This window comes from Leucoraja erinacea, chromosome 9, assembly GCF_028641065.1.
Source record: "Leucoraja erinacea ecotype New England chromosome 9, Leri_hhj_1, whole genome shotgun sequence".
NCBI classification, from domain to species: domain Eukaryota; kingdom Metazoa; phylum Chordata; class Chondrichthyes; order Rajiformes; family Rajidae; genus Leucoraja; species Leucoraja erinaceus.
The window spans coordinates 60,243,895-60,263,284 of record NC_073385.1 but is presented as its reverse complement, the minus strand read 5'-3'; the positions used below and the strand labels follow the sequence as shown (position 1 = coordinate 60,263,284).

The 19,390-nt window shown below is 40.8% G+C and overlaps 1 protein-coding gene across 2 annotated transcripts in view; it reads right to left on the bottom strand.

The window, feature by feature from the left end:
• Nucleotides 1-19,390, bottom strand: part of LOC129700455 (regulator of microtubule dynamics protein 3-like) — a 248,921-nt gene that overhangs the window by 215,095 nt on the left and 14,436 nt on the right. For both annotated transcript variants that reach the window (XM_055640954.1, XM_055640955.1), the window contains exons 2-3: nt 11,246-11,432; nt 434-577 (exon numbers count right to left, since the gene is read on the bottom strand). In XM_055640954.1, coding sequence (XP_055496929.1) covers nt 434-577; nt 11,246-11,432 — 331 coding nt within the window. The remainder of the gene's footprint in view (nt 1-433; nt 578-11,245; nt 11,433-19,390) is intronic.

Sequence of the window (19,390 nt, the reverse complement as noted above, 5' to 3'; positions counted from 1 at the left end):
TCCTTGGAGTGCAGTAGACCGAGGGGGTGATTATATAGAGGTCTATGAAATTATGAGGGGAATAGATAGGGTGAGTGAACAGAATATCTTACTCAGAGTAGGGAAATTAATGACCACATGAAATAGGTTTAAGGTAAGAGGGAAGGATTTAATAGGAACACAAGGGCATATTTTTCTTCCACACAGAGGATGGTGGGTGTATGTAATGAGCTGCCAGAGCATATAGTTGAGGCAGATACGATAACAACATTCACAAGATATTTACACAGGTGCACGGATAGGAAAGGTTTAGGGGAATAGTGGGTCAAGCATGGGTAGATGGAACTAGCGAAGACAGGGCATCTGGGTTGGACATGGGCAAGTTGGGCCAAAGAGCCGGTTTTCATGCTGAATGACTATCTTTGATCACATTTCAGTGTAAAACTTTACTCACCCTCCTTCACTCTCGGTTTCAGCATTGCTTTTAGTACCAGTGCTGGCTGTGAAATAGATGGAGTTTGATTCAACTGAATTACTTCTTTCTTTCCGAGGTCCTGTTTTCTTCTTCCATGATTTAGGGTTTCGCTCTAAATTTGACCTTTGTTAAACAGAACTGAACTTAGTACATAATTTTATTTTTCACATGAAGATTCTACATATGGGTAATGAGATCCTACGTAGAACTAGAAAGGGAATACCTTATTGTATTCCAGCAAGTCTGAAATCCCAAATGAAAATTCAGTCATTCTTTAAGAACAAGAACCCAATGGGAATTTTGTTAGAAGTAATTTTCATTTACAGTGCATTCAGAAAGTATTCAGACCTTCACTTTTGCACATTTTGTTACTTTACAGACTTATTCTAAAATTAAACTCTTTTTTTAATCATCAATCTATACACAATACCCCATTATAAAAGCAAAAACAGGTGTTTAGAAATTCTTGCAAATTAATTAAAAATAAATAACTGATATATCACATTTACATAAGTATTCAGACCCTTTACTCAGTACTTTGTTGAGGCACTTGTGGCTACGATTAGTCTCAAGTCTTCTTGGGAAAGACGCTACAAGCTTGGCACACCTGTATTTGGGTAATTTCTCCCATTCTTCTCTGCAGATCCTCTCAAGCTCTGTCAGGTTGGATGGGGAGCGTTGATGCACAGCTATTTTCAGGTCCCTCCAGAGATGTTCGATCAGGTTCAAGTCCTTGTCTGGCTGGGCCACTCAAGGTCATTCACCGACTTCTCACAAAGCCACTCCTGCGATGTCTTGGCTGTGTCAGTCATTGGTGAACCTCCGCCCCAGTCTGAGGTCCAGAACGCTCTGAAGCAGGTTTTCATCAAGCATCTCTGTGTACTTTGCTCCGTTTATCTTTTCCTCGATCCTGACTAGTCTCCCAGTTCCTGCCGCTGAAAAACATCTCCACAACATGATGCTGCCACCACCACGCTTCACCGTAGGTTTGGTATTGTTCAGGTGATGAGCGGTGCTTGGTTTTCTCCAGAGGTGACGCTTGGCATTCAGGCCAAAAAGTTCAATCTTGGTTTCATCAGACCAGAGAATCTTGTTTCTCATGGTCTGAGAGTCCTTTAGATGCCTTTTGGCAAACTTCAAAGTGGGCTGTCATGTGCCTTTTACTGAGGAGTGTCTTCCGCCTGGCCATTCTATCATAAAGGCCTGATTGGTGGAGTGCAGCAGATATAGTTGTCCTTCTGGAAGGTTCTCCCATCTCCACAAAGGAACACTGGAGTTCTGTCAGAGTGACCATCGGATTCTTGGTCACCTCCCTGACCAAGGCCCTTCTCCCCCGATTGCTCAGTTTGGCCGGGCAGTCAGCTCTATGAAGTGGCCTGGTGGTTCCAAAGTTCTTCCATTTAAGAATGATGGAGGCCATTGTGCTCCTCGGGTCCTGCAATGCAGCAGAAATTGTTTTATACCCTTCCCCAGATCTGCGTCTCAACACAATCCTGTCTCGGAGGTCTACGGCCAATTCCTTTGTCTTCATGGCTTGGTTTTTGCTCTGACATGCACTGTCAACTGTGGGACCTTATATAAACAGATGTATGCCTTTCCAAATCATGTACAATCAATTTAATTTACCACTGGTGGACTCCAATCAAGTTGTAAACATGTCAAGGATAATCAATGTAAACAGGATTTTGAGTATCATAGCAAAGGGTCTGAATACTTATTTAAATGTGATATTTCAGTTATTTCTTTTTAATTACTTTGCAAAAATTTCCAAACAGATGTTTCGCTTCTTCATTCTGTGGTATTGTGTGTAGATTGATGATTAAAAAAATGATTTTAATCCATTTTAAAATAAGGCTGTAACGTAACAAAATGTGGAAAAGGTGAAGGGGTCTGAATCCTTTCTGAATGCACTGTAATTAAACTATAGTACTGAAGAGTTCAACTCTCTTCCTTAAACCTAGCTTAAAGTTATGGAAAAGGTAGTCAAACAAAATTAAACTGCATAACACTCACCAACCTAATTTTATTTTGAATTGCAAATTATTTAGTATTTCATGTTGGAACTATCTTAGTGTCTAAATACACCAAGCACATTTCTATCAAACATTAGATAGAGGTCATGTATTATTCCTATTTTGAGACAACAAAACATTGTGACATTGTGACCAGAGATTTAAAACATTCTTAATTTTCCTTTGTTTGAATATTGCCAATCTCCTTGGTTTGAAATAGATAAACAAGCTAAAACTGCCCATTTATCAAAACACTATAAAAATGTTCTGGATATAGGTCAAGGCACAGAATATACCTCAGTAACAATTACGAAAATGGCTGACATCAGCAGTCAGTTAAATGCTTCGTATGCTTAAAATATGATCTACAATGAAACCAGTTCAATTTAAATTTGATCAAACTAACCTAGACACTAAAAATGAACTAGACACTGGATATAAACATTGGGAGAAGAGGTGGGGACATGTTGACAGAAAGGTGCAGGACCAGGCAGTTGGACTTTAAAAACGTAAACATTGATATATTCATATTGGTACTCCACTATCAGTTTAGAGGACAGAAAAATCTTGGCAACTCTTTTGACAGCAGTGGCTGTATTCAGCAATCAGAAACGGATTTGTAGTGCACTTGGATTACAATTTGCACATCAATGTCATACGAGTGAAATAAATGTTATCCCCAAGATACAGAGCATAACACTGCTTGGAACATTCTTCCCCTACTGTTTCCAGGCAGATCCCAAATCGCTTTCTCTTAACTTCTACAATCTGGATCCAATCTCCAGTTCAAAACTCAAGGGAGCCTTTTGCTGGCAATATGTGAAAAATGCAGCTGCACAAACCAGAAGCCAGCAGAATCCTTCACCCGAATTAACTCTTGAAAGCAAGGTTTTGGGTTGACAAAAAATAATCATAAAATTGTGCAAGCAGTGGACTTGTGAAAGAAATATAATTTATTTCCAATTAAACAAATTTTCTGGAGTTCTTTGAGGATGTGACTAATAGAATAGATAATGGGAACCAATGGATGTAGTGTATTATAATATTTGGAAAACTCGCTGCAAGGTCTCAGAGGAGATTGTTTAGAAGATTAGGCATTTGGACCATGTGAGAAGAGGCATCAGACAGAAAGCAAAGAGTGGGAATAAACTGATCTTTCTCAGGTTGCTAGGATGCGATGAGTGATGAAATTGTATTTTTCAGTATGCAAATGAAAATAAACTTGATTGTACTGTAAATATAGAAAAAGTAAAGGAAGTATAAACAAACTAAGTGAGTGGGCATGAATATAACTGTTGAAATATAATATGGAAAATGTGACATTATCCACTTTGATACTCATAACAGGATATTTGTCAGAGTTTTGTTTAGTTTATAACTGCCGTGTGTACCAAAAGCTTTTAGTTGCATACTATCTAGTCTAAGAAAAGACTATGCAGGGTTACGATCAAGCCGTCCACAATGTACAGATAAAGAATATAGGATACAACACTTAGTGAAAGATAAAGTCTGATTAAAGATAGTCAAAGGTCTCCATTGAGGTAGATGGAAAGTTGGGATTGCATTCTGGCTAGTGCGAGGACAGTTCATTTGCCTCATAACAATTGGGAAGAGACTGTCTCTGAATCTGGAGGTATGAGTTTTTTAGTTTTCTGTACCACTTGCCCGGTAGGAGCGGGGAGAAGAACGTGTGACCAGGGGGATTATGCTGGTGGCCTTGCTGAGGCTAGTCTAGTCCTAGACTCTCCCATTTGTGGAAACATTCTCTCCACATCCGCTCTATCTGAGTCTTTCACTATTCAGTGCGTTTAAGTACTGAGTAATGAGATCCCCGCCTCGTTCTTCTAAACTCCAGCGAGTATAAGCCCAGTGCCGTCAAAAGCTCATCATAAGTTAACCCACTCATTCCTGGGATCATTCTTGTAAACCTCCTCTGGTCCCTCTCCAGGGCTAGCACATCTTTCCTCAGATATGGTGCTCAAAATTGCTCTTAACATTCCAAATGCAGCCTGGCCAGCTCAGCCATAACATCCTTCTTTTTGTAATCTAGCCCTCTAGAAATAAATGCTAACATTGCACTTGCCTTCTTTACCGATTTGACTTGCAGATTTACTTTTTGGGAATCCTGCTCCAGCAGCTACGATTTCTATATTCTCTCCCCATTTAGAAAATATTCTATGACTTTATTCCTACTAGAAAAATGCATGACTCCACACTTTGCTGCACTAGATTCCATCTGCCACTTCTCTGCTCACTCTCCCAACCTGTCAAGAGTTTTATTGTCATGTGTCCCAGATAGAACTATGAAATTCTTACCTACTGCAGCACAACAGAATATGTGCAACTCCTCCTGCAGAGTCCCTGCTTTCTCTACACTACCTGCCCCTCCACTTATTTTCGTATCATCCGAAAACTTGGCCACAAAGTCTTCAATCCCTTCATCCAAATCATTAATATACATGAAGAGTAGCAGCCCCAACACCAACCCCTGGAAACTCTGCTTGTCACTAGCAACCAATCAGAAAAAGCCCCCTTTATTGACACTCTTTGCCTTCAGCTATCCAGCCAACGTGCTATCCAAGCTAGTATCTGCCCTTTGATACCAGGGGTTCACATCTTAAGGAAGATCATCATCATCAGCCTCATGGTTTTGTGATCTCCCCTTCACAAAACCATGCTGACTTTGGCTAATTTTATCATGAACTTCTAAGTACCCTGTAACCTCATCCTTTATAATGGACTAAAATCTTACCAACCATTGAAGTCAGACTAACCGGCCTACAGTTCCCACTATTCTGCTTTGTTCCCTTCTTGTACAGCAGGGTTATATTGGCAATTTTCCAATCGTCTGGAACCACTCTTGGCTCCAGTGATTAAGAAGGAACTGCAGATGCTGGAAAATGGAAGGTAGACAAAAGTGCTGGAGAAACTCAGCGGGTGCAGCAGCATCTATGGAGCAAAGGAAATAGGTAACGTTTCGGGCCGAAACCCCTCTTCAGACTGATGTAGGGTGCGGGGGGGGGGGGGGGGGGGGGGGGGGGGGAGAAGAAGAAAGGAAAAGGAAGAGGAGGAGCCAGAGGGCTGAGGGAGAGCTGTGAAGGGGAGGAGTTAGCAAGGGCTACCGGAAATTGGAGAAATCAATGTTTATGCCGCTAAGGTGCAAACTGCCTGCAAAGAGCAATCCCTCTGTAACTCCCTGGTCAATTCTTCCCTTCCCTCCCGCACCACCCCCTCCCCGGGCACTTTCCCTTGCAACCGCAAGAGATGCTACACTTGACGCTTTACCTCCCCCCTCGACTCCATTCAAGGACCCAAGCAATGTTCCAGTTGCGACAGATGTTCACCTGCACCTCCTCCAAACTCATCTATTGCATCCGCTGCTCTAGCTGTCAGCTGATCTACATCGGTGAGACCAAGCGTAGGCTTGGCGATCGTTTCACCGAACACCTCCGCTCGGTCCGCATTAACCAACCTGATCTCCATGTGCCTCAGCACTTCAACTCCCCCTCTCATTCTGAATCCGACCTTTCTGTCCCGGGCCTCCTCCATGGCCAGAGTGAGCACCACCGGAAATTGGAGGTGCAGCACCTCATATTCCGCTTGGGCAGTTTGCATCCTAGCGGCATGAACATTGACCTCCAATTTCCGGTAGCCCTTGCTGTCTCCTCCCCTTCTCAGCTCTCCCTCAGCCCTCTGGCTCCTCCTCTTCCTTTCTCCTTTTATCCCCCCCACCCCACCGTACATCAGTCTGAAGAAGGGTTTCGGCCTGAAACATTGCCTATTTCCTTCGCTCCATGGATGCTGCTGCACCCGCTGAGTTTCTCCAGCACTATTGTCTACCTTGGCTCTAGTGATTCATGAAATATCATTATTAATGCTGTCACAATCTCTGGGAGCCATGGTCTGGGCCCACAACACTGTAATTTCTTGCAATCTTAAATGGCACTGTTCCTAAACCATGCTGTGGTACATCCAATTTTCTAAAGTGCAACTGTAGAAGTTGGTGGCAATTGTTGTGGAAATACCAAACATCCTAAGCCATCTAAGGAAGTAGACGTGTTGGTGTGCATTCTTGACCATAGCTTCAATGTGGCTGGACCAGGATAAATTGCAGGTTATATTTATTCCTAAGAACTTCAAGCCATCAACCATCTCTACTTCAGCGCCATCAATGTATAATGGGGTGTGTGTACTGTTTTGCTTCCTGAAGTCAATCACAATCTCCTGTCTTCCTGACATTGAGGGAGAGGTTGGCTTGGCACCAGGTTACAAGGTTCTCAGTCTCCTTCCTGGACTCAGACTTGTCATTATTTAATATCCAGCCCACCATGGTATCATCTGCAAAATTGTAAATGAAGTTGGATTAGTATTTAGCTGCAGTCATAATTAAGCATAGTAGGAGTGAGATTGGATGATGTTTACATTCAATGGAAACAATGTGGGCTTATAAGCAAGTCACTGAAGACAAAGATGAAGCTGCAGCAAATATACTTTTCCCAAGTTGCAGTGCCACTTTCCATAGGGAAGTATAATGTACCATGATCTTCACAATGCGATAACTCCAAAAGAAACTGAACTGGAGCCATAAACATCATGCAGCTGCAAGGTCAGAGGCTGGGAATCCTGTGGCGCATAACTCATCTCCTAACATGTCATTGGCTATCCAGCATCTACAATGCTCAATTCAGGAGTATGATGGAATATTCTCCACTTGTCTGGAAAGATGCAGCTTCAACAGCACTCAAGGTCAACAACATGTAGGTCATAACAGTCCACTTGATAGGCACTTCATTCACAACCTTTCATTCACTCCACCATTGATGTAGTTCAGCAGGAAGATTACACCATCTGCAGAATACACTACAGCAATTCATAAATAATCCTTAGATATGACCTTTCAAACCTACAACCTCTACCAGATAGAAGGTAATGGGCAGCAAAAACATGGGGACACCACCACTTGGCAGTTGGCCTCTAGGCTACACACAATACTTATCAATATTCATTCACCATTGCTTGGTCAAAATCCCCTTTGGCATGTGGGTATACCCAAAGGCTGCAGTAGTTCAAGAAGGCAGCTCACCACCAACGAGAGATGGGCAATTAAATGAAAGTCAAATTGGTTAAGCGTGGATGAGGCATCTCTCCAATCCTCTCAAGCTTCACTGCTTCAATATTGTACCTCACGTCCAATGCCTCCTACCAAAGTGGAGCTGAACCACAGGCCAAAGCAAAAACTGGAAAGCGTTTAATTTTTGTCACCGTCATTCTGTCAATTCTGGCCAAATTGGAGATGCCAGGCTTCTACGCTGCTAGGCCATTTGGTCAATTTAAATGTGCCTTCTGCAAAAATGGGACAAGCTACAGAATGGTGCCAACTTGTCTAGAGCCTAGATAAGAGTTGCAGGAAGAGAATGGAACATCTGCAGATTCTGACAATTAGGTGTAAATTGCAAAGAACATATTGAGTGTTGCAAACCAGACATATACATTGTAAATATTGTTGCAACGCTTTACTTTGCTAGATGTTGATTGTGTTAAGTGTTGAGCCTTGTCTGGGTTTCTTGAATATCCAGGCACATGTTGCATAATTCATCTCTGTTAACTTGCATCTAGAAACTTCGTCAGATACAATGTATTAGTCACTGTATTATTGGGTTAGGGATATGTCTATCATGTACTGTGTTAATCGATATCTGTTATTGGACTGTATAGAGACCACCCCCACGTGGTTCGGCCCCTCAAGATTTTGGGGACCTATAAAAAGGCCACTCCCATGAGGTCCTGTGTCGATCTTCTGGGAGAATGCTTAGGACTGCGTGACCTTCTGGAGTGTCTCTGCTTGCACGAGGCTAGGAGGGCTTGGCCAGGCAGATACAAGGATCGAACCCGCGGTGGTTAGGTATAGTAGTGGGAACTGTTATTGCGTTTTTCCAAAATAAAGTTTAGATGCGCATGTGCTTGACTCAGTATTTTATTGACTGAAACTAGACTGGAGGGAAGCTTAGAACGAGCTATTTACAATTCCAGAAACAAAAATCACACTAATCTCACTGAGCTACAGTTTGCAGACAACGTATGCATTTATATACACTTTGAATTTGAGCTTCAAGTCATCATTAACTCCTTCAATGAAGTATACACATAAATGGGCTTTACACAAAACATTTGTAAGAGAAAGATCTTCTATCAAACTGTCACTGCTCCTGAACACCACATTCCACCGAAAAAGATCCATGATGATATCCTGGAAAATAAAGATCATTTTCAATACCTCATGAGTTATCCATGAAATACCAATACTGGCTCTAGTGTATCACACAACCTTTGGGCACCTACAGAAAATATTATTCAAAGTTCAAGACCACAAACCAACACAAAGCTCATAGCATGCCAGACAACAACAAATTTGACCTACTGTATCTGCATGCTTCAAAGACATAGTCCACCAACAGTAGAACCTCAAAGAATGGAGGGGTATGGTCAACACTGTCTTCATCAAGATACAGAGACAGTATTTGTGACCTTCAAGTCTCTGGTGTAAATAGACAAGGTTTCAAGAGCATAATGGACATCTTCTTCTTCTTCTTCGAGTCCGTTGCAATCTCAGATGTCGTTCTGCCAGTATCTGGCGCAGGTCACAGCTGGTCGGGTCGGTTCAGCCAGGTCCTGGGGGCTGCACTGGGGGGCGTCGTCACACTCCAGTAGGTGGGACATTGTCTGTACTGCTCCACAGCTGCATGTGTCTTCTGCCTGGTAGTTCCATGCTTTCACAAGTGCTTTGCACCTCCCCTGCTCGACTCGTAATCTGTTGAGGGTCTTCCAGGTTGGCCATGGGAGGTCGTGCCCGCTGGCGAGGCATTCAGTCGGAGTGATTCCTCTCTCCATCCAGTCGTGGGCTCGTGTGTTGAGCTGGCTTCATAATGGACATGAAGCACAATTAACAGGTAGATCACGAGCTTTTGCCAGATTCTATGATCTTATCATCAATCAACTGCAGACAGTGCAGATCCAGGGAGTTCAAGGTGGATGTCATCATATTTTTGCCTTCACCGAGAGGAAGCTCGCAAGAAACGTGTTGTTCAAGTTTCCTATGGTTTTGCCAAGAATCTTCATTAGCAGATGTCAGTGAGATAGGGTGGTGGGTAGAAGAGAGGGGACGAGCTGTTAAAGATCTTCTGTCTTGCAGAGTCCCTACAAAGTCCACCTGCTTGCATGCTTCACTGAACAAATTAATAAATTAATTTTGGCTAGGAGCTTGCTTCAGAATGTGAGAAATTGCAAGCATTATCTGCATACTGCAGCTCATCTACTAAGACGAAGGTGACCTTGGCTCTGAAGTAGTCGCAATGGGTTTAATGGTTCCCCATTCATTTAAGATCATCTCCAATCCCATGGTAAATTTGTTGAAGGTGAGGTAGAATATTGCAATGAGAAAGATTGAGAAAAGTGTTAGGGCACTAATGCAGCCTTATTTTTCATGGGTCTTCACCAACACCTGCCACTGTACATCATAGCTTGCATAAAATGGAAATGAATTTCTGTGCAGTCAAAATTAAGGAAGTTGTTCATAGTCTCTCCGTATTGATGGAATCAAAGGCTCTTTTCCTTTGACATATGATGGGCTTTCCAATCCAGGAACGACGTGGGTTGGTTAATTAGTTCCTTTATCAGCTGGTAATTATCATTCTCGTCGGTTTCAAATATGACAGGTTTCAGGGTAGCTCTGTTGACTGGGAATTTGGCAGGTTGACACTAAGGCACTATCTGTGCCCGCGTGGCTCCATCCCTTCCTCATCTTGTTTCGCCTATTGTCTACTAGATGTTGCACATCACCCTCTCGTTTCTATATATTGGCTATCTTCCATCTGCACTCTGAGAACTGATGTATGGCCTTGATCTGAAATGCCAACCATTTCTTTGCCCCCACAGATACTGCTTGGCGCCCTAAATTCTTACATCAGTTTATTTTGAGGTACAAGTATTTGTTTACTGTCTCTATTGTTTTCTTATACTCCATTATTTTTCAAGTCATTGTTTATAAACGATCTGCAATTACTCTTCCTAATTCTTACTTTTTACTTAAAAATTGAAGATGTTACCATCTCTTCTATACCACGTTATTTTACTGTCACATTCTATTTTCCTTAAGTACTATACTTTCAATCAAAACTATATAACTTTTCCTTATTCTCTAAACCCCATTTAATATTATATGCAGTTGCATCAGTGTTCTTGTGAGTATTTTATTCCTTATAGTACACATTGTAAATTATGAATTATTTCATTCAAATGGATTTTATTTTTTTATGGACTGTTATTTTTTTTAAGCTATTTTCCCCCGATCGACCTTGGCCAGCGCAACTTTTTTATCCAAATTAATTTACTTTCTTCACATTCATTACCATATGTTCAAATATAACAAATCACTTTCAAACAATGTAAAATTCTATTATCTTTCAAGAATTTGTTTTCTTGAAAGATTCTTACATCAGAAAGCTATTAAATAGTAATATCTCGATTCAAAAACTAGGTGAAACAATATGTTTATTTGTTCATTCTTCAATACATTAAAGAACAATGTTGAATGTATTCTTTTATTATGGTAACAACTTATTTACATTCATATTTTACATTACTTCAACTTAAATACAACATTTCTGAATTACCTACAACTCAAACCATTGAGTAAAATGTATCCATCATCAGAATTCTCATGTAAACTATAAGATTGTTATAATCCAGGGAGAATTATAAAACAAAAACAAAAAAAGATTACCTGACATCTTCAACAATCTGATCTGACATCCCATTCAGGCATTCCCGAAGTTCAATCATCTCTCCTTTTAGTTCTTTCACACATTGAAGTATAACATCTAACTGCTCCCATATTTCAAGTTGCTGTGCTTTCAGTGTTTCATAGTTGCTATTATTATCTGCTGCTTTTGTTCGATTTGCCTTCTTCACTGAACAAAGAAAAAGGAAATGGTTGAATAATGGTAAATGTGACATTAATCTTCTGACCAATTAAATTTCAGAAGAAACGGACGGGACGGCGGCACTGTGGCAGAATTGCTGCCTTGCGGCGCCAGAGGCCCAGGTTTGATCCAGACTACGGGTGCTGTTTGTACGGAGTTTGTACGTTCGCCAAGTGAATAAGTGAGTTTTTTCCAGGCACTCTGCCTCAGAGGATGGAGGCAGGTTCTCTGGATGCTTTCAAGAGAGAGCTAGATAGGGCTCTTAAAAATAGCGGAGTCAGGGGATATGAGGTGAAGGCAGGAACGGGGGTACTGATTGGGGATGATCAGCCATGATCACATTGAATGGGGGTGCTGGCTCGAAGGACCAAATGGCCTACTCCTGCACCTATTGTCTATTGTCACTCCAGTTTCCTCCCACACTACAAAGACATGTAAGTTAATTGGCTTTGGTAAAATTATAAATTTTCCATAATGTGTAGGATAGTGGTAGTGTATGGGGAGGTCACTGTTCGGCCCGGACTCAGTGGGCCAAAGGGCCCTTTTGAGCTGTATCTCTAAAGTCTAAAATAAAGTCTAAATTAAGATATAGATTTCACTTCATAAAAAAAATTTAAGTATGACAGTGATTTTCACCTCTTAAAAAATTCTCAAGTGACAATGCTTTTGAGCATCGTAGACATAATTTCCTAAGAGCAGTTCTCAGACCCATTGTTATTAAATATTTTCTTTATTGAAATGGGCTTTCATTATAAAATTAAAATTTCCTGCTGCAATTATTTCAGAAGACCCCACATAAAGGACTGTGTGCAAGTGAGTTAGTTATTAATTGATTGGTGTCATATTGAAAACACAATGAGAGCAGACTCGCTTGCCAGAAAACTACAGAACAACAACCTTACTAACTTCTGGAAAGAGGTCAAAGTAATGAATAACAATAAAACACCCCTACCGTCTGACATTGAAGGTGTTAGTAGCCCAGAAAAAATAGCTGAGATTTGGCGTGAGCACTACCGTAACCTTTTTAATTGTGTTAAAAGTAACCCAGTTAGAATCAATCATGAACATATTGAACTCTCAGCAGATATGATAGTTAGGGCAGCAGATGTCTATGATGCCATTAACATGTTGGATAACAACAAAGCCTGCGGTATGGACTGCATTACTGCAGAACATCTAAAATATGCCAGCTATAAGCTCTGCCCTTTGCTTTCCATGTGCTTTAATGGTTGTCTGGTTCATGGTGTCCTGCCAAATGCTATTATGTCTGTAATGTTAGTGCCTGTGCTTAAAGACAAGGCTGGTATGCTCAACAGTATTGACAATTATCGACCTATTGCATTAGCCAGTATCTTGTCTAAAGTACTGGAGAGAATACTGCTAACAAAGCTAGAAATGTATGTCCTTACTACTGACAATCAGTTTGGGTTCAAAAGAAAACATGGAACTGACCAGTGTATCTATGCTCTTAGAGAGATTGTGTTCAGGTACACAAGCCTGAATTCATCTGTATTCCTATGTTTTATTGATGCGTCCAAGGCATTTGATAGAATTAATCATGAACAATTGTTTGTAAAATTGCTAGATAGAGGTGCCCCTAAATTTTTAGTGAGAATTTTTGTGTTTTGGTATGCCCATCAAACGTTTCAGGTTAAATGGGACAATGTTGTATCTGCTCCATTCTGTGTTAGTAACGGAGTGCGGCAAGGAGGAATTTTGTCTCCTATTTTATTTAATGTATATATGGATGAATTATCAAATCAGTTAAATAGGTTAAAAACTGGCTGTCTTGTGGGCAACACTATTGTTAATCATCTTATGTATGCAGACGACCTGGTCCTGCTCTGTCCATATAGTGCTGGGCTGCAGCAGATGTTGAAGGTGTGCTCTCAGTATGGCCTTGATTATGACATAAAGTATAACGCTAAGAAAAGCCGCATAATGATAGTTAGAAGCGCTGAGGACAGGAAATCAACTTTTCCGACCTTTTATTTGTCAGACAGTCCTCTAACTGCGTGCGAGGAAATTAAATACCTAGGTCATGTCATATCCGATGACTGGACGGATGACAAAGACCTCTACCGACAGTGCTGTAAAATTTATTTTCAAGCTAACATACTTATAAGGAAGTTTTCTATGTGCTCTGACTCTGTGAAGTGTTCCTTGTTCAGAACCTATATTACACCGTTATATACTGCTCAATTGTGCTCTAACTATAAGAAAAAGAGTATGCAGAGGCTCAAGGTAGCATACAATGGTGCAATGAGGTTGCTGCTTCGTGTCCCTAGGTGGCATAGTGCCAGTCAATTGTTTGTGTCCACTAGAGTGCCAACCTGTGAGGCACTCTTAAGACAGCTGATGTTTAGTTTTATGTGTCGCCTGGACAAGTCAGAGAACCACATAATTGAAGCCCTAGTCAGCCCTCTGAAAAGCTGCTATAGATTCACTTCTAGGCTAAGATGGCATTGGTGCAATAGCTTGTATATCTTATAGGCTAATATGCAATTTTTAATGTATTTTTTGTATCTCCTTATACTGTATGATGTGTTATATGGACCTGTGTCTTAAATAAAGCTTTATTATTATTATCTTTATTATTATTTAAGCTTTCCTGTTGTAAAAAGCCAATTGTAATGCATGATGGGATATGGACAACTCCCATCATGACAAGGGTTTTTTTTCTTAAGTTGAATAATTCACAGCTCTCTTACAATGTTTTTTTTATGTGTTGATTAGTTCGCAGCTCACAAGTTTTTTAATGTAAGTTGAAGAGGTTAATCAGATACGAAGGGGCCAGAGGATGCCATTGGGATGACTGGCTTTTGGCAAAGAGTGAAAAACAGCTCTATATTCGGGGGTGGCTGATGGTTTCATGTACATTACATCATGCAATTGGTGTTATGTCTGTAGGTATATAAACTCGGGTTTTCTGGTATTTCTTTGCGTGTGTGCTGCTGGAGATTCAGACGTAAAACTGTTGCCTCTGGGTCTCTAGGTCCACACCAGTCAGACGTTAAATTAAAGCTTTGTATGGTCTTAAGAATTTGTACTTTGTCTATCTTTTTAAGTGAACTTTTACATTGGCGTAGTCTCGCAGGTTTCACTGGGACCACCACCGGATGACTGAGCAGAGGTTACCAGGACTGGAAAGGGAGAAATATGAGCTCTATCGGTCCATTGTAACCGACTCCTAGACACTCCTGGAAAACCTGTTTCTTTGGCAGAAGTTGGTCTGTTCCCAGCTGAGGTTCTTAGAGATAGACAAAGGTAAGACCAATTGTGAATTGTGTATGTATTTTTACGTATGTATTTTGTGTATATATTTTTAAGGAATTGTGTATGTATTTTAAGAAGGAATTGAGCTTTCTCTCTTTCACTCTCTCTCTCTATTTTTTTCCTCTCTTCCTCTACAAACGGCTCGTCGGCCATGTTGAGACACCCGAGGATTTGTCGGGTTGAGAAATAAGGGGCTCTCTCTCTCTCTCTCAATGATTAAGACGTCTGCCAAGTTGAGACACTGGGGTCTCGATTAACGAGTCTGCCTAGTTGAGATATTTGGGACGGTGTTTTTTAAGGGATAAGGAGTTTGTCAAGTGAGAAACTTGGGTCTCGATTAGCGAGTCTGCCTGGTTGAGAAATTTGGAACGGTGTTTTTTTTAAGAATTGAGAAATCTGCTTTTTCTCTCTCTTTCTCTTTCTCTGTCTCTCCCTCTATCTATCTATCGGGTATACTCTGGATAACATTGAAGGAGGAACCCCAGTCCATCATGTGTTATTTGAATTCTAAGTATAATAAGAAATTTAGAATATTAAGTTACAAGCTGACCAAACGGTTAGAAAATGAGAAAAGGTGGAGGGAATCCCTTTTCCTGACAAAGCAAAATAGGGGACATTAGCTGGGAAATTCGGACAGAATTAAGCATTTCCTGACTAAAGGCACATGAAGAAGAGGAAGGGAGTAAGGACTGAGGCAGAAGAAGAGAAACAGTATTAAATTCAACATTGAGAGTTAAAACAAACCTGCCTTCAAGATTTGAATACCTTGCGTTGCTGAGCCTAGAATAAGAATGTGGATCTTTTTCTGTGGAATTTGAGACCTTATTGGGTGTGGCCAGACTTTGAAAAAGGTGAATCTGATTGGTTGCCACCTCAGTGGGTGTGGCCAGAGTTTGAGTGACGGGAAATCTGACCAATCACGATCTGGCTCATGTCCAACCACAGCGTCCAGGATCCTGGTTGACAGGGAATTGGACCATCCCACCCTGCTGCCTATCATTGTGAAAATGTATGGTAGAAGGAAAAAATGCTGTAACGAGTTTTATTTCCAACTTAATTTTCAAGAAGGTTTTAACAATTTAAAGACTTTATAACCACAATTGAGACCTCAGTACTCCCAGAGCAATGCCTGAGCAAGCAAAACACAGTGGCTTGTAAAATCTGTCTTGTAAATTTTTTGAAACCGAGATTCTGGTGAGTAAAAAAGGTTTTATCAGAAAACGGGAAAGTAGATTACAAAGAGACTTTGAAGTAAATATAGTATGAACTGCTTTTGTAATGGCTTTTGTACATCCTTTTGTGTATGTGTATGTCCCTTTAAGAAACTGAAATTCATGGGGTCCCTTGGTGTAAATAGGTTGGTTTTTTTTTATTCTTGTTGCTACGATAAAAACGAATCAGGTTTGAAGTCTTTGATACCTGTGTTACACTTTGAAGTTCTGTGGAATGTATGTTTTTGGATCGTGACAAGAGAAAAATGTGCAAATGTGTTATTTATTATAAATGTTTAAAGAGCTTTGTGTTTTGATACAATAGTTGTATATGTCCCTTTAAGAAATGGCAATTGGCTGGGGGCTTTAACATCGATCACCTCGAAGCAGCAGTTTGACTGTTTTTACAGCATTTTTTTTCCTCTGATAAGGATTCCACTGAGGATTCCGATGCGGTCCAGTGCTGTCAATGGCACACTCAGATTTTTCAGATTTGGAGTATTTAAATCAAATACCTTTCTTGCATGGCTAACTTTTGTGGTTTTAAATACTGAGTTTTGTGTAGGTCTATTGTGGAATTTATTTTGATGTGCAAATTTTGTGTTGTGAGAATTTAATTGTTTTGTGTAAAATTTTTGGCCAAAATGAATCACAAGGCATGAAATAGCTAATTGCTATTACATTGCTTGCTGAGATACTTCACAAGATCATGTGGTTTGTATTTCTTTCAGACAGGCTTTCTCCAGTGGAACAGATAAGGGAGAGAGAGAGATAGGACTTTTGCCTTCCATCACAGTAAGGAGATTCACTGTGATGGATGTTTGTGTGTAACCGTGTTCATTGTGTGTTTTGTTTTTTGCTGTTATGACTGCAGGGAACAACATTTCGTTCAAACTTTTGTTTGTTTGAATGACAATAAAAGGAATTCAGCAGAGATTTTATATGACCATCCACTGGGGGCAACATGGAACCAGAATACTCCGAAGGCTGTTCTCTTTCATCACATGACAATGGAAATGACTAATTATATTTTATCGTTAACCAGGGCATTGAAAGATGTACAATAGAACCACTATGTCTAAAATTGAACCTGGTACTTGTGTAATAATTAGGAATTGGATGATGAACAGACAGGACATTCGGTGGGAAAGGCATTACCAGGTCCTTCGAACAACCCCTACCGCAGAAAAGGTGGAGGGGAGACATGCGTGGGTTCACTTTCACCACTGTAAGATTGTCTTTATGGTGCCTAAAGATAAAACATTAACCTCTTCTTTCTTTTAAGAAATCCCATTCTAGGATAGATTACGATGGACATGTCGCTGTTGTTCACCATCTTGGGACATTGATAGCCATCAGATCTGCGAGAAACAGAGTATGCTGATGTAATGCAATGTGATGGCGATGGTGGCATTGGCAGATTTGCAGGTGACGCAGGGCTGGGTGACTGCGAGCTGTGGGAAGGATGCTATGAACTGAGGGTGACCACAGACCACTGGTGGTGCGACTCAAGTGTGGACGTTACACCTACAGGCCCTCAGTGATTAACTAATTATGTATACACAGCAATTAACCCATGCCTTGCCAGGTCTGCATTTTAAGGTATGAGAAGTGCAGAGAGCATTGCCAGTTGAACACAGGGACGAGTTCATACTGTCAGACTACATACTGATAAGGCATTAGGACGGTAGGAATTGAAACTGTGTTGAACAGAACTGTACCAAGTGGTATCAACAACATCAACTGCCAAGAAGATTGAAGATAACCACGTTGGATTCATCTGAGTGACTGTAAATGGTTCAGATAACCAAGAAGGACAATGGGGCTATTGATCCTACTTTATTCTGGGGTTGGCCCTACTCTGTTTTCGCAATACTACAGTGTCTAGTAGTTGCCGAGTGATCAAGCCACAGGTAAATGGGACCCGTAGATATGGGGAACATATATGATAATTTTAAAGGATGGTACACACCCCCGTTTAAACCAGGATGGAGGGTGAATGAAATTAAGGCAGGGAAAATACCACGGTTGAGAATAATAAGCGATCCTCATATACCATTAAATATCTCATGGTATTGTACCTACCCAGAGAAAAGGGGTACTTGTGCTATTATCAGGCACGAATGCTGCACTTACATCCCTGATTAATCTTCTAACATTACAGATTTAGCAGCACATATTACTGCAGAAATAGACGATTACAGAGATAGGGGAGGAAATGCATAACTTTAATAAAGGTGAAGAATGGTGGCCATTTAGCATGTTTGGAAGAATATGAGGAATGATAATACATTATGGATCTATTGTACTGCTGATCATCATATTAATCTATGTACTGAAATATCCAAATCCTCTACTATGTACTAACCAAATTCTATACTTGTTATCAGGTTCTGATAAAAAGGAAGGTATGAGTTAGTTATTAATTGATTGTTGTCATATTTAAGTTTTCCTGTTGTAAAAAGCCAATTGTAATGCATGATGGGATTTGGACAACTCCCATCATGACAAGGGTTTTTTTTTAGCTTAAGTTGAATAGTTCGCAGCTCTCTTACAAGTTTTTTTATGTAAGTTGAAGAGGTTAATCAGATAAGAAGGGGCCAGTGGATGCCATTGGGATGACTGGCTTTTGGCAAAGAGCGAAAAACAACTCCATATTTGGAGGTGGCTGATGGTTTCATGTACATTACATCATGCAATTGGTATTATGTCTGTAGGTATATAAACTCGGGTTTTCTGGTATTTCTTTGTGTGTGTGCTGCTGGAGATTCAGATGTTCAGATGGAGAGAAGGTAGGGATGGGATACTGAGTTGGATGATCAGCCATGATCATATCGAATGGCGGTGCAGGCTCAAAGGGCCGAATGGCCTACTCCGGCACATTTCTGATTTTGTTTTGCTAGTGATTGCATCTGTAAGTTTATTGGCCAAGTATTCATACAAGGAATTTGCCTTGGTGCTCCGCCCACAAGTAACAACATGACATACAGTGACAGTTACAAATGAATCAGAAAATACTAAACATTAATAATAATAAAACATTAATGATAAAACACCATTGATCAAGCATGTGAACCAACAAAATACCAGATCAAACGGAGGCTACAGATTTTTGTCTGTTGAGTAGAGCAAATACTCGCGGATAAAAACTGTTTTTATGTCTGGCTGTGGCAGCTTTGACAATCCGGACTCGCCTTCCAGAGGGAAGTGATTCAAACAGTTTGTGGCCAGGGTGAGAGGGGTCAAAGATGATCTTGCTCGCTCGCTTCCTGGCCCTTGCAGTGCACAGTTCATCAATGGAGGGAAGGTTGCAGCCAATAACCTTCTCTGCTGATCGGACGATTCTCTGCAGCCTCCAGGTGTCGTGCTTGGTCGCTGAGCCAAACCAGACCTTGATGGAGAAGGTGAGAACAGACTCTACGATGGCCGTGTAGAGGTGAGGGGAGGGGGAACTCTACC